Genomic DNA, 14,297 nt, shown 5'->3' on the forward strand with positions numbered 1-14,297 from the left:
GCATACTAGCCATGTTTTCCCTTCCACAGCTACATACTTCACTAGGTCTAGCTCATACAGTCAGGGAGAGGACCTGCTTTAAGCTGCACTGCCCTTATTTCTATTTTGCTCCAGTCCAAGCCACACACAATATACAAAAGAACATTTCTTACTTTAATTCTTCAGGGTATGTCAAGGATGCAGCCTTAGCAAACGTTGCATTCCAGAAGTGGGCACACTGTTTGCGGATCTGTTTGCTCTTATGCTGAAACATTACACAGAGCAAAGGAGAAAGCTGCTCTAGCAGTTCGCTGTCGTAAGAGCCAGTGCAGTGAGACTGCAAACACTGAATTATCTCGGCCAGGAGTTTTTCAAGCTGAGGGAAGGAAGAAGTATTTAGTTTTAGTATTTCACAGAATCACAGAATTTCTAGGTTGGAAGAGACCTCAAGATCATCGAGTCCAACCTCTGACCTAACACTAACAGTCCCCACTAAACCATATCCCTAAGCTCTACATCTAAACGTCTTTTGAAGACTTCCAGGGATGGTGACTCCACCACCTCCCTGGGCAGCCCGTTCCAGTGCCTAACAACCCCTTCAGTAAAGAAATTCTTCCTAACATCTAACCTAAAACTCCCCTGGCGTAACTTTAGCCCATTCCCCCTCGTCCTGTCACCAGGCACATGGGAGAACAGGCCAACCCCCACCTCGCTACAGCCTCCTTTAATGTACTTATACAGAGCAATAAGGTCACCCCTGAGCCTCCTCTTCTCTAGGCTGAACAAGCCCAGCTCCTTCAGCCGCTCCTCATAGGACTTGCTCTCCAGGCCCCTCACCAGCTTTGTCGCTCTTCTTTGGACCCGCTCAAGCACCTCGATGTCCTTCTTGTAGCGAGGGGCCCAAAACTGAACACAGTACTCGAGGTGCGGCCTCACCAGAGCCGAGTACAGGGGGACGATCACCTCCCTAGCCCTGCTGGTCACAGTGTTTCTGATACAAGCCAGGATGCCGTTGGCCTTCTTGGCCACCTGAGCACACTGCTGGCTCATATTCAGCCGACAAATTTCATTTGCTATTTCAAAGTTCTGTTTTGTTTTTGTTTAAAAACACATAAAATCCAGATAATGCTACAGCCTGAACACCACAGAAGCCTCACTAATACCTACGCCTACTTGTCTTAGTTACCTTTTTTTTTTTTTTTTTTTTAAGTTTAAAACAGTTAAATCTCTACCTTCCCTACAATATTGTTCAGAACACAGAATGAACAGCAAGAACTCTACAATGCCATATATTTTCCCACCCCACAGCTGTTTCTCCAGCAAATTTACCTTGTTGTTAAGATTACTGTATGCTTTAGGTACATCAGCAAGCCTGCCAAAACAAACAAAAAGAGTTATGAAATGTTTTGCTCTCACGTATCCCAAGAATAAAACACACACAAAAGCACTGCACACTAGGTTTACTACACAACAATGAAATTATGTTGCACAATGTAAATTACCTTACACAAGTTACCCCAATGTCTAGCCACTATAAAATGAAGTACTGTTACTAAATATTGTCACAGTATTGAAATTCAATGGCAGCTGGAAGCCAAACAATGTAGTCTTACAGAAATGTCTCTTTGGCATGAACATAATGGCAACATTGGAAATATTAAGCCTTCAGAAGTGCTGAAGGTTCTGTTCCATGTATAAATACCTAAGTTTTTGGTTTTATTTCTAAAAAACTTACAAATGGAGACTGCTACTCACAAGCATGGTTTTGGAATCCCCCAAAAGGTTCTTGCATCAGCAAGAACTGAGGACCACCATGTGTGCTGACTGCTGCCATGTGCCACTAGAGCCACCTCTGGCAGCCCCCCTTAGCTCTGGCACCACCGTGCATTCAAGTGCCAGCAGCTCAGGACAACTTGAGTGATGATCTTACAGATCCATTCTTTCTGCAGTGCTTGTGTGCACCACAAGAGTAGCACGCACCAGCTAGGCTGAATCTACAGCAAAGTGGCTGGTGCCCTTAAAGCTGAGGCTCTGGAGAAGTTGAACATTCTTAGTGTCCTAGGGTCAGTGCTTTGAATAACCCTGAGCTACGTTTAAGCACAGCGTGATGTAGACTACACAAGATTTCATTAATATGCAGCAATACAATGAATCCAAATACTCACTTTGTTTTTTCAAAGAACACTGCCAGTGGTTTTGAAAAAATTGCAAACATCATCCCAATCACCGAAGGCAATGAAACGTGGCTGACGATGTTGTTAAGAATAGCAATAATTGAAGGACCAACAGAAACCAATGCTTCTGAACAGGTTTCGTTGGAACTGAACGTATGGAAAGAGTTTATTAACATCACCAGGAGTTTAAATAGAGAAGAAAGCTTTCCAAGTGGCTCCCTTTTCTTCTTAGACCAGTCTGTAGGTGTCTGTGGAGCTAATATTAAAAACAAAAAAAGAGAAAATAGAAAATATTTTTATATATAACTAACATGCATTATAACACAGTACATGGGAACTATACTATATTGACATACTAATAGTTTAAAACCACACCTAACAGAGGACATACATTTTTTAATACATAACTTTATCATACCACTAGAGATACGGATCCTATTCCTCCCATTTTATTTATGGTTGGTCACATAAATCACTGTTTTTAAGCATCTTTAATGCCTACTTGCCAGAGATGTAAACCATGCTAGGAATGTTAGCTGATAGGTGTAAATTCTGGAACAGGTGAGGGGAGAGAAGGGGAAGTATCAAGTCTCATTCAAAAATAAAGCTTCCATCACATTTTTTCTCATTAGCATTTCCCAGTAAAGCACTTCATTCTTTCAGCAGTCCAACAGAACGGCTTGCTACCAAACAAATTCAGCTGGGACAGAGAAGTTATAAAAATACTGAGTTTTACACTGAATAAAGTTATTTTGGCAATCAGTTCTTCAGTTCTAAATAGAAGCAGGGAACAAAGACTATTTTGCATACAAAGATCTTTTGTATTCCAAATGTATACTATTATAATGCAAAGCAGCTTCACAAGCAGTAGCTTTTTCACTGTTACACTAACAGCTTAACATCAATTTCAGATAAGTATTTATTACATATTTAGACTACAGAGTCATCAGGCATTACTGCTTCAGATTATGTTTGAACAAGGCAGAAGCAGATTTCATCTATAAATTATAGCTGAAATATCAAATGCAACTCCAGACAGAGCTGTGTCCTACAATGAGCTGTGAAGGAACGTAGCCTTCACAGTTACATGAATTTCAAGTGTTCTCTGCCAAGTTACCCAGTAGCTACTCAGCTGCTCAAAAATCAGAATAGCTCTAGTACTTAAATATGCATACTAGATGATGTTTTGAGTTCATTTTTAAGAATGTTTGTCAATGCCTTCAATGTTTAGCTAATATGCCTAACACACATGGACTATTGATAGCCTACAGTCATCACTTCTGCATCTGCAGCAACTCCTACTTTCAACCAAACCTGAGAGAGAGACAGAAAACCCCAATACTCAATATATTTCCTTACATCTATTTTTTGGCTGATATTTAATACCATAGGGTGCGAAGTTGACGCAGTCAACCATAACTGATATAATATGGGTGAGACCATCCATCATTGAAGACACCTAAGGAAAAAAAACAGAAGTCATCAGAAAAGCCCAGAAGAACTGTGATAACAGAATAACTGTGTTGGCCATTCAGCACTGCAGTGCAAAACAGCTTTTATATTTAAAAGCAGGGATGAAGTTTTTGTGTATGGTCAGATAAGACTAAATCAAGTTTACAAGCAAGCTGAAGATTCAGTCTTCTCACTCTTAACAAATGACGAAAACGTATGCATAAACTAAGGAAGCAAAACAGCAACAGACAGCACTGAGGTGGTGTTAGATTTAAGAACGTACAGCAAAATGTTAGCATTTAATGTACAAGGTATTAACAACCTAGCATAACACATTACCACATCCCAGTGTGTGCTTAAATTCAGTAACTATACCAAATCTGATTTTCAGAAAAGCCACTGTAGGCATAACAGTAAGATTTTAACAGAATTACATTAAGGGAAGCACAAAGAGTTATTACTACACACTGAGATCCATGTCAAGCATTGTTTCAATTCATCACAAACTCCTCTAAATAATTAAAACATTGCTATTAAAAGGGCCAAAAAAGTTTGTGTCAATTCAACTTCCATACAGCAGCTCTACCTACAAGTCTGTTTTTGAAAATTGAAGTTTATCAGAATACAGCCACATCAAAAAGTTACAATGATGTAACTCTCCAAATCAAGTTATGCCCTCTAAATGCTACACTGCTACTCTATCCTTCCTAATCATAACACTTCTTGTGTGGTACTTGTTAATTCAACCTGAAGTTTCTTCATGTAAAAATTCCAGCTGGCCAAATTATATTTACCATGATGTTGACGACATTCACCAAAACAATATTACTTAAATATTTAGAAGGCAAACCCAAAGACTGCTTATTTTAATATTCGAGCATTATACTACTTTCACTCATTTTTTTTCCCATCCATTTCTAGTTCAATTCCAACTCCCATTAATACAAAGAATGTTGTTATAGCTCTAAGTCTTACCCCAAACACTTTGAATTATAGAAAACACTACACTGAAGTTTACAATAGGTTCTCGCACACGTATCTAACTGAAAACATCTGCTAAAATATTTATATAGTTCAATGTCACAGGTTTATACTCACTACTGGAGTTTCACCTTCTAGCCCAGATATTATTTTGGCACAAAGTTCTTCACAGCACAGGTTTTCTTCTGCTGTTGCAACTAACGCAGCACAGCGAGCAAATGCTCTGTACAGGTCTGACCAAGTGCGCAGCAAGGATTTCATGGTTGGCTTTAACAACAGAAATAAAAAGTTTATGATTAGTGTCTGTGCACAGAGATAAAATTTAAATTTTATTCTGTCAAAGCCTATACAACTCAAGAATTCTAGCCTCAGAGCAGCGGTCTTAATACATACGTGTATTGGTAAAAGAAATGCTACTCTGAGATCACCAGATAGTACTTCATAGTTTTTATAAAACCCACATTGTTTCTAATCAGCATTAGGAACCAATTGTTACCTGTGGAAATTCCTGAACAGGCAAGATAAGGGCTATTGGTAGCAGCAGTGCACTATAAACAGCATTGAAGTTGTGTTCCAGTGCATCACCCTGATTTACTTCGTTAGTCTGCAATGATAAAAAAGCAATTTATTGCTTAAGTAAATGCTAGGTTTAAATGCATTTAGAACAACCTTATCTATCATCTGTTTTGCATGTAAAATTTGCATTTGCTAAATTGCCAACGGTGTTTTGAAATTAGTTATTCCTCCATTCTATCAGAGTTCACGTTGATCCTACTATTTAAACAGATAAAAAGCTTCGTTTAATTCCAGAATAACCCCTTAATTTGAAGGATTAAAAAGAAGTGCTTTTTCTAAGCTTACTTCAGTTGCAGTGATGCTAATACCCAGAGTATCTAAAGCAAACTATTTTTAATGTTTTTACATCTCATGACTGTGAGATTAGTTAAGTCAATGGACTTCTAGTAAGCCATCTGCAGAACCTGTTGAATATTACAGTGTCACTGCAAATGTTCCTAGTAATGCTGCACACATTGCAGTCTCATAAATGCCATCAAGGCTTATATAATTTTACCATCAAGACATGCAATCTCTAAAAATATATTAAGATAGAAGATCAGCACAGAACGTGTGTTTTCTGGTAAAGAGAACCAAAGTAACCATACCCGATTAATCCATTCGGTTAGCGGGTTAACAACAATGCTCCACATTCTCCAAAGATGTTCCTTGTTTTCCACCAGCTTTGCATTCTTGTTAATAATGCATAACACAGATTCACTGAAAGCCAGTGGAGATGTAGGCCCCGATAAAACGTAACCCACCAGAGTTTCTAGGATTACAAAGAACCTAGGGAAGAGAAATTCAATAGGTAAAACACATTTCAGCTGAAGTTCGGAAAAAAAATAAGTCTTAAACTGCGGGGAATTTATTTAATTAAAACAAAAATAAAAACCAAGAAACAACACATACCTCTCGTCTGTTACACACCGTTCCAAGAGGTTATCATGGAAAGGCAGCTGAATTAAGAACAAAGCTGGTGTTCCCTTGCAAGAGAAATTTCAGATGTCAAAGCAATATATATGCTAAACAAATAAAAGAATTGCCTCACTTAAACATGTATGTATCTTCAATTTTTAACCGTAAGCCAGAAGTTTACAAGTTGCCAGAAATTGTCAATTCTAACATTTCAAAGTAAAAAGAGGCCAAAGCTATAAGAATTCTGCTAGATGCTGTACTTTCCAGCAATTATACTATAGCTGAAGCAAAAAACCACCATCACATGAGTTTTATAGTACTTAATCACTATTTCCTTGACACCATAAGGTGGGTGTGCATAATGCAAACATTACATGTTATGATGTCTGAAACATGATAGAGCATGATGTGATTGGCTTTCTCCAGTTTCACAGTATAACATCTTTTGGACAACCTCTGCTAAAGATCTATTATTTCATTCTTGCTAACGTTAAAGCATTTAGAAAAATGCATGTAGTACCTGCCAATTAAAGCTCGAATCACTTTAATTAAGTTTGACTACATTAACTAAGTCAGGAAAAAAAACTCCAAATCCAAACTCAGGAAAGGAGTTGAGATAAACTTACAGAGTTGAGCTCTAAGTTTTGGTAGACAAAATTTTATGCTATTCACTTGAGGCATGCACGTAACCTTGTTACACTTAAATTTTCTCATAACAACAACAACAAAAGAAATCTAATGTCAGTCTTTTCTCAAAGGTGGTAGTGGTTTTTTGGTTGTTTTTCAGATTGCTGTCACCCACTTGCCCCTTCCAACGCAGTACACAGAACTCAGTACAGCTACAGCTCACTAGGATCAGAGTAGAACAGAGTAGTTTTCAATACTACTGACTACCACCACCTTTTCGTAGCAGACCATAGCTTCGAACATTTAAAAAAACACATTTGTGCTTACATGATATCCTAATGCCTTAAAGCATAAAGAAAGCACTGGAAAGAAGTCACTTACATTTAGAAGATCCATATCAGCAACCTGATAAGCTGGTGATCCTAATACTTTGGGAGGTAATTCCTTAACAGTAATATCAATGAGAGACTAAAGGGGAAAAGAAGAAAACAGTGTAATTCTTTTTTTTTTTCTTGTGATAGCAGTATTTTAATGTAAAAACACAAATGCAAGCACAACTGTAGCAACTGCTTCCCTTTGAAACAGAAGGTTCTGAGAATTATATACTCAGTAAGATCAACCCTGCTAATAAATCTGAAAAACACCTAAGAAACCCTTAAGCAACATTATGGCATCATTAGAATTACACAGTTCATACCAAACACTGGTTCTCAAGACACCAGTCTGGTCAATTAGGTGCAAAAGACTGCCACCAAACAGAATTTACATAATCAAGACGAAATTAGGTTTAAAAACAAACACACACCCTACAAACCCACTCAACTTACCAGTATTTTCTGCACAGGAAGAGAATTTGATCTAACAGTGTTTTTTAAGGCCTGGAGTAACATCGTCAGTACTTCTGACCCCTGTTTTTCTTTCTTATTACCTAGAATAAAGTAAATTTACAGTTACAGCAGAACAAATTAGTGCACAGTGACCATTATTTAAATCTTAAATACAAGGACTGTAAGATCCTAAGAAGTTCTATATACTTATAAACATTACCAAATACTTTATCCAATTGGATACCAAGCATCTCTGAAGAGCAGTGTAACTGAACTGAAAAGTTTAAGTAAAAAAAATAAGTTTTTCAAGTAAAACAGAAACACCTTCCTGTTAACACTCAACTCTGGCATATTAAAAAAAAAGCTGTGAAATCTTGCAAGCATCCAAGTAACACACATCATTTCTACTATACTTTTCAGTTAGATCAAAAAAAAACAACTATTAGACATCTTTTGTTTTAATAAGAATGAATTTAATCAGCCTATCTGTAAAGAAACTATGCTACAACAAATTTGACTTGGGGAAAAGAGGTAGCTATAGTCACATAAATTGATACTACTTTGACTAATACACCAAATAATATTTCAGAGTTTTTCTTAGTACCAAAGACTTGTCATGGCATTCTTTTTGGAAATGGAAAGATTTCTTCAACCATAAAAGCAGTTCAGGCACTTCTGTGTCTTATTGCTAGAAGACACACAGCTGCAGTCATATGCTACTGGTGTCTTCCCTGACAAGCTTGAATGGATTGAATCAGTACGATTTTGTATTGTTAGCACATGGATTAGCACATGGAGATCAATTCCAAAAAACTGTTGATGATGCCTAAAACTAGGTTTTACTACCAATGAAGCAAACATTTCTTAAAGTCTACTAAAAAAGCCACAATCGCTAACAGGTCAGCTATAACAAAAAAAAAAAAGGTTACCTGATTCAATAGCTGTTTTTACGTATCCATTTATGTCCTTCCATATACTATTCAGCATAGAATCTACAAGATAAAAATATTTCCATTCACTTTGCAATAGAAACATTAAACTAACAATATTTAAACACAAACTGTGTTAAACAGACATCGACATAAGCAGAAACTGGCATAAGCTTTTGGACCAAGTCAGGTTAAGTTCTATTTAAGTAATACAGACAGAAGCATTACAGAAAGTGGCTATTTTCCCCCCCCTTATGTTTTCCTCCCGCAAACTATTTCTCAGAAAACAAAATGAATTTTCCCACTAAATTCTTACCAGGAACTTCTTTCCCAATTGCAATAAATCCATCCTGAACGGCATTTATAAGTGTGGTGGCATGCTTACAAAAAAAAGATGAGCTGCTGATGAGTGGGTGCTGGAGAGGCTCTAGGAGAAGAACAAAGCCTGTTTTGTAAATCAGCTATTTTTCAGTCTGTTTTTAAATTAAGTCTTAAAAAGCAACCAGGAATGTGTATACTTACAGTATTTCACAGAATTAAAAACAATTTCCAATATTAAAGATGACCACTAGCAGTTTTAAATATTTAAAGCATTTCATGCTACTGGACACCTTTAAATCCAACAAAATCTGGAACATAGTAGTACTTGGAAAAATGTAACTCACATACCTAAACTAAGTACAAGTTTATTTTGCTTCGCAAAATCCAAAACTTCTGGTCCCATCAGGAAGTGAAGCAGCATTTCAATTCCCAGAAGCTGAATAGAAGGAATCACCACCACTCCTGCAGTACTAGAATTCAGGTTCATTCTTGGTGTGGCTGGACTTGCAAATGGATAAGAACCTGAGTGTTGGGAGAAAACAAAGTTGAAAGTTACCTCCTATATCACCCGTAGTAAGAAGAAAAATCCAACAAACCAGAACCCCCACAGCAAATGTGAGAAGAGCAAGTCATATCATAGTGGTGGCTAAAAGGAACCTCTTATCAGTCAGACATTACGTACTTGACAGGGTTTAACATCACAGTTTTAATCACGTATTTTGAAAGCATGTGTCTTCCAAGGACTTCAAAGCCTCAGATGCCAAACATTATTTTGGCAACAAAAGTTGCCATCGAAGTTGTGGCAACACAACAAGTTAGGTGCTACACTATAAACACATTGAGGACACTTGCTCAATGAACCTGAGGCTTCTAACTTCAACATTCTAGAATTGTATGAGAACATCAGGCTTTCCATGCAGAGGATAGGCAGTTCAGCACCTGGATCTAACACTCAAGTTAATGTGATTTCACACGTACTTACAGCATTATTAGCAGTGTTATGATCACTGCAGTAATATTCAGACAGAACCTAAAAATGCTACAGAGCTGAGACTAGTATACATAGAGCATATACACAAAAAAGTTAAGTTTCAAGTCAAAGCTCCATTGCAAAAGCGAACAGAAACCTAGACATTAAAGATGGGCCCTCAGCAGTTGGATTATCATGATTTTGTAGCTTGAGACACTGACTACAGTCTCAGCTTAACCAATGTAAACCACCACCAAAGTTTCCTGCATGTTCATCTGAGAAGCTACTGTTTTCAATAATATGACAAATTAAAAACCATAAATACGTTACACAAAACACCTTGGCTCCTGCATCTAAAATACAGGTGGAAACAGGCTTGCATTTTAATACCTGATTTCTGTGCAGGGTTTGCCAAACCTAGATTCTGGTTCGCTGGTGCACGCAAGGGAGTTCCTGGCAACGCAGCAGAAGAATCTAGACTTAGAGTACTCTGGATTAACGGTACACAAACCTGCAAAAATACCAAATCTCAATAAAAATAACACAAACAAGCTATAAGCCACAAAGAATCACACAATTTAAATATCACATAGGCTGTACTGCTATTCACAGCATAAATTTTTCAGAGCTTCTTGGGTCCTCATAATTATATTTCCAAGGCACTGTATAAAACATATATTGAAGAACAAATATGAAATAGCTCGATAAAAATTCATGTTAGAAGTGATCCACCTGTACCTTGCTTAAAGTTACATTTTTTTCTTTACTGCCATCCTGAAGTTTCATTTAACAAAATTCAGAAGCCAGAAACTTTTTGCTCATTTTGATTACAACATGAGTAGTAATGAAACACCTGAAATATTTTTCTTCATGATATTAAGGAATATTTTAAGAGGACAAAACAATCCTTATATAACTTGCTCATATTTATTATTACCATGCACTGAGCAGAAACGTTCACTAAGATACTCAAATTATAGGCAGATAGACTCTCACGTCTTTTGAAACTTGAAAACGATCGCACACACAGCCCTAAATGTTCCTAAATGCTCTTATATAACATACACATGAACAAAAAGCATGTTTGGTTCCTAAAGACAGTTTTATACTAATAAACTAGAGAAGGGCAAAGTAGGTACACAAAAGCTATGGTAACGGAGTTCAGCTTTGCACACTGAACACTAGCTAAATGATTACACTACAACTATTTTCAGTGGTATTACCTGTTCAAAGTTTGCAGGCAGCTGAGGTCCCAGCCTCATGAGCAAATACCACCAGACCTCCAGTTTTGTCAGTGCTAAAGCCTCTGTTCTCACATGGATTGAGCTCAGGGGCTGCATTAACAATTTCAGCCTTTTAGCACTGCACAATATATCTTGAAGAAAAACAAGAAAAGCATTTTTAATCAACGTAATTAAATAATTTAATTGCAAAATAACAAAAAGGGATTTTTTTAAACCATTAGTTTTCTTCTGTGTTTTACCTTAAAATACAGCAATGCTTTGCAGAACTACAATACCACACTAATCTTTCAGACTATTCAAATTGCTTTAAATGGCATCTGGAATGCCCCTGGAAATAGAAGGCATTTCTTTCTGATACCAGAAAGGAAGTGAAATCTACTGCATACCAACAGAAACTTAAGGAAATCCATTCCTGCTTGCTATTTTAAAGAGTAACATCTCCCACAGCAAAATAAAACCCAAACACTTAACATACCTGTGTATTAACAACAAAATGAGAATGAATGATCTTAAATATGGCATACCAAGGCCACAAATGATTATTTGCCACTGAAGCAGAAATGGCATAGCGTGTTTGGACAGAAGTTTGCTCAAGCCTAAGTGCTTAAAGGGAAAAAAACTTTTTAGCCAGCTCAGCAGCAGCAGAACCTGTCCACAAGTGATTTATAAGAAACTGCTGACAGACTGCTTTTGCAGCATGCAGTCCTTGTTAGCCATGATAAAGCATGCAACACATACACTAATAATGCCAGTGATTTCATCTAGAAAAAAAAAATCTTTGTTAATTATCTATGGAAAACAGTGATTAGAAGTGACCACATGGTAAACAACTCAGAATTGCAACTTAACTGAAATTCAGCTAAACTAAGAAATGTCTGCATTTAGCTTCCTCTTCAGGACAGACTGTAAGTACAATCAAGGTAAGTATTTTGGGTGTTGTGATATATATGTACTGGACTTGTTCCAGCCTCTTTTGTACCCTTTAAACAGGTTTTGAAGTACATGTTTTACATCTTCAGAATCTTGATGCATGGCTCTCCCCCCAGTTAATCCATACAGTCCTAAATACTATACACAGAACAAAGTTTTTTCTCCATTTGATTGCTGACTGTTTGGCTCAACTGAAGTGTTACAAAAAAGGCTTCTAGTTTTATCCATTCTCCTAGTAGCAAAACTAAAGACAGAACTACTGGTCAATTTACATCACTTTCCCTTATGTCTATACACACAGTATATATTACTATGTATACACCACGTATATACTGTGTATATACAGTGGCACATACCATAGTTTTCACCAGGGTAAGAAAGAGAGAAACAATCTATACTCTTCCAGTTATAAAAAGTGACAATACTCAAAGCAATTCAGGTTAACTTTTTAAAATCTACCTGGATTTAAAGCAAAATTATCTATTAGACTCTTCCATGCAATGAAGGCTATTTTCTTTACTACCGGTGAGCCACTACGAAATCCAAGTTCCTCCAGCTGCAGCAATGAGTTGATGAAACTGCCACTACGATGCAGAGTCTGCAAATACAGAAGTTCAAAGTTACAATAATTAAGCTGTCCAGAATTTAGTTATTAACCTTCAGGTAAGTAAAATGACTGTTTTTCTGCTTACCTTTCCAAGTAATTTGACAAACAGCGGCCATAATTTTAAGACATAAGTCTCATTTTTTGTAGAAAACAGCTTTTGAAGTTCTGAGATTAATTTCTGCGGGCGAAAAGAAAAATAATTTATACAAGGAATACATTCAAGTTATCGTAAAAATTATGTAATCAAATCAATGATAACTGGAAAGACACATGCAGTCTGGAAATAGCTTATTTCTAGATCAGAAAGATAAAGTTTTGTACCATGTAGCATTCCCTGGTGAGTCAGTCAAACACTGCTACCATTTGATTACCTTCTTTGCTGAAATGAATAGCTGGTATCAATTATTCCTGCTGATAATGTCAACCAACAAAATCAATTTCCTTCACTACCCGTAGCCTCTCAAACTCTCAAGTCACACTGACATTATTAGTGGCAAATTCTACTTCAGCCAAAGGATTTGCTTCTTTTGGTTGTTGGTGGTGGCTTGTTTGCTTTTAAAATTTATTTTTACAATGAGAATGGTTCAGCACTGGAACAAGCTGCACAGAAAGGTTGTAGGATTTCCTTCCTTTAATATATTCGCAGCTCAAATGGTAAAGACCTTGAGCAACTCAGCTTAGCTTTGAAGCTAGCCCCATTTTCTGTAGGAGGTAAAGCTGGAAGATGCCATACCAAGTTCTGCTATAGACCATAGTTCTCTCACCAAATTCTCTTTAAGAAACAAAAGTATAATGATACTACAAATTAATGCTGTAAAGACAGGTATCTAAAGAATATTTAAAAAGAAGCCTTCCTTATCAATAATGCTTGCCAAAAACATTAAGATTTTTTTTTTACAGTGGTCCTATGTTTAACCTTGCTGTTGTATTATTTTTTGTCACAATTGCTGTCATCATGAGGTTGCTCTCAACACTTAGTGGCAGCAAAAAGCTACTACTTAGACTATAAAAAAAACAAACAAACCCTGACCACTGCTCCTGCTGTATCTAGCAAAAAAAAAAAAGCCCATCTCTACTTACTGTGGTCATTAGGTGTTCAGTGACAGCTGCCACCTCCTGCTGTTTCTGCAGCAGCAGGGGCATGCCCATCTCCAGTGCAGTGGCACCTCGGAGCTGCACTTTATGAGCTGAATGGACGACCAGAGGAATGATCAGCTTCGCCCACCTCACAGCCTCTTCTCCCATCTCGGTCGGAGTTTGCTCCATTAAGCTGAATTGAAAAAACAAATACAAGCATTGCTCATCTCTAGCAGGCAGCATACTCCTCACACGCTCAGACAGTCTTAGTATCATTGATAAGTGCTCTAATTCAACTCTGAATTTAGAGGAAGCCATTCTGAACAATTTTAGAACATCCCATTTCAATGGTTTACTTAACTGAAATGCTGATGGGTTATTTCAACCTCCTCAAAAGCAAAACAAACTGACGTTTACAGCTATCCTGTCTATGCCATCAGTTGTTGTTTTTTTTTAAGCATATGAGCTGAACTGAGAGCCAATAAAAAAAACAGTGCACATACCGTATAACAACATTCAGTGCTTCATATTCAACGATCATAGACTGGACTTCTCCTTTAGTAAGTATTGTTTCCAGTGTAGAAATAATATTGGACACCTGAGGAAACACAAGAAGATCCGAGTGAATGTTGTACGTAAATACAAATATTTCTCCCTGAACAGCTGGAAACGTGAGATTCCGTTTCCCAGGCTACAAAAAAAGTTA

General features: G+C 37.1%; 1 protein-coding gene across 1 annotated transcript in view; it reads right to left on the reverse strand.

Moving 5' to 3' along the window:
- The window catches only part of RIF1 (replication timing regulatory factor 1), a 29,429-nt gene that overhangs the window by 11,026 nt on the left and 4,106 nt on the right, over positions 1 to 14,297 (reverse strand). Inside the window, 19 exon segments of the mRNA XM_068686991.1 lie at positions 153 to 355; positions 1,309 to 1,351; positions 2,145 to 2,409; positions 3,513 to 3,612; positions 4,704 to 4,853; positions 5,083 to 5,190; positions 5,750 to 5,930; positions 6,054 to 6,127; positions 7,068 to 7,154; positions 7,514 to 7,614; positions 8,443 to 8,505; positions 8,759 to 8,869; positions 9,112 to 9,285; positions 10,124 to 10,244; positions 10,957 to 11,108; positions 12,367 to 12,505; positions 12,600 to 12,692; positions 13,595 to 13,784; positions 14,095 to 14,189. Of these exon segments, the coding sequence (XP_068543092.1) occupies positions 153 to 355; positions 1,309 to 1,351; positions 2,145 to 2,409; positions 3,513 to 3,612; positions 4,704 to 4,853; positions 5,083 to 5,190; positions 5,750 to 5,930; positions 6,054 to 6,127; positions 7,068 to 7,154; positions 7,514 to 7,614; positions 8,443 to 8,505; positions 8,759 to 8,869; positions 9,112 to 9,285; positions 10,124 to 10,244; positions 10,957 to 11,108; positions 12,367 to 12,505; positions 12,600 to 12,692; positions 13,595 to 13,784; positions 14,095 to 14,189 (2,450 nt within the window).

The sequence above is a fragment of the Anas acuta genome, chromosome 6 (assembly GCF_963932015.1).
Source record: "Anas acuta chromosome 6, bAnaAcu1.1, whole genome shotgun sequence".
Classification (NCBI taxonomy): domain Eukaryota; kingdom Metazoa; phylum Chordata; class Aves; order Anseriformes; family Anatidae; genus Anas; species Anas acuta.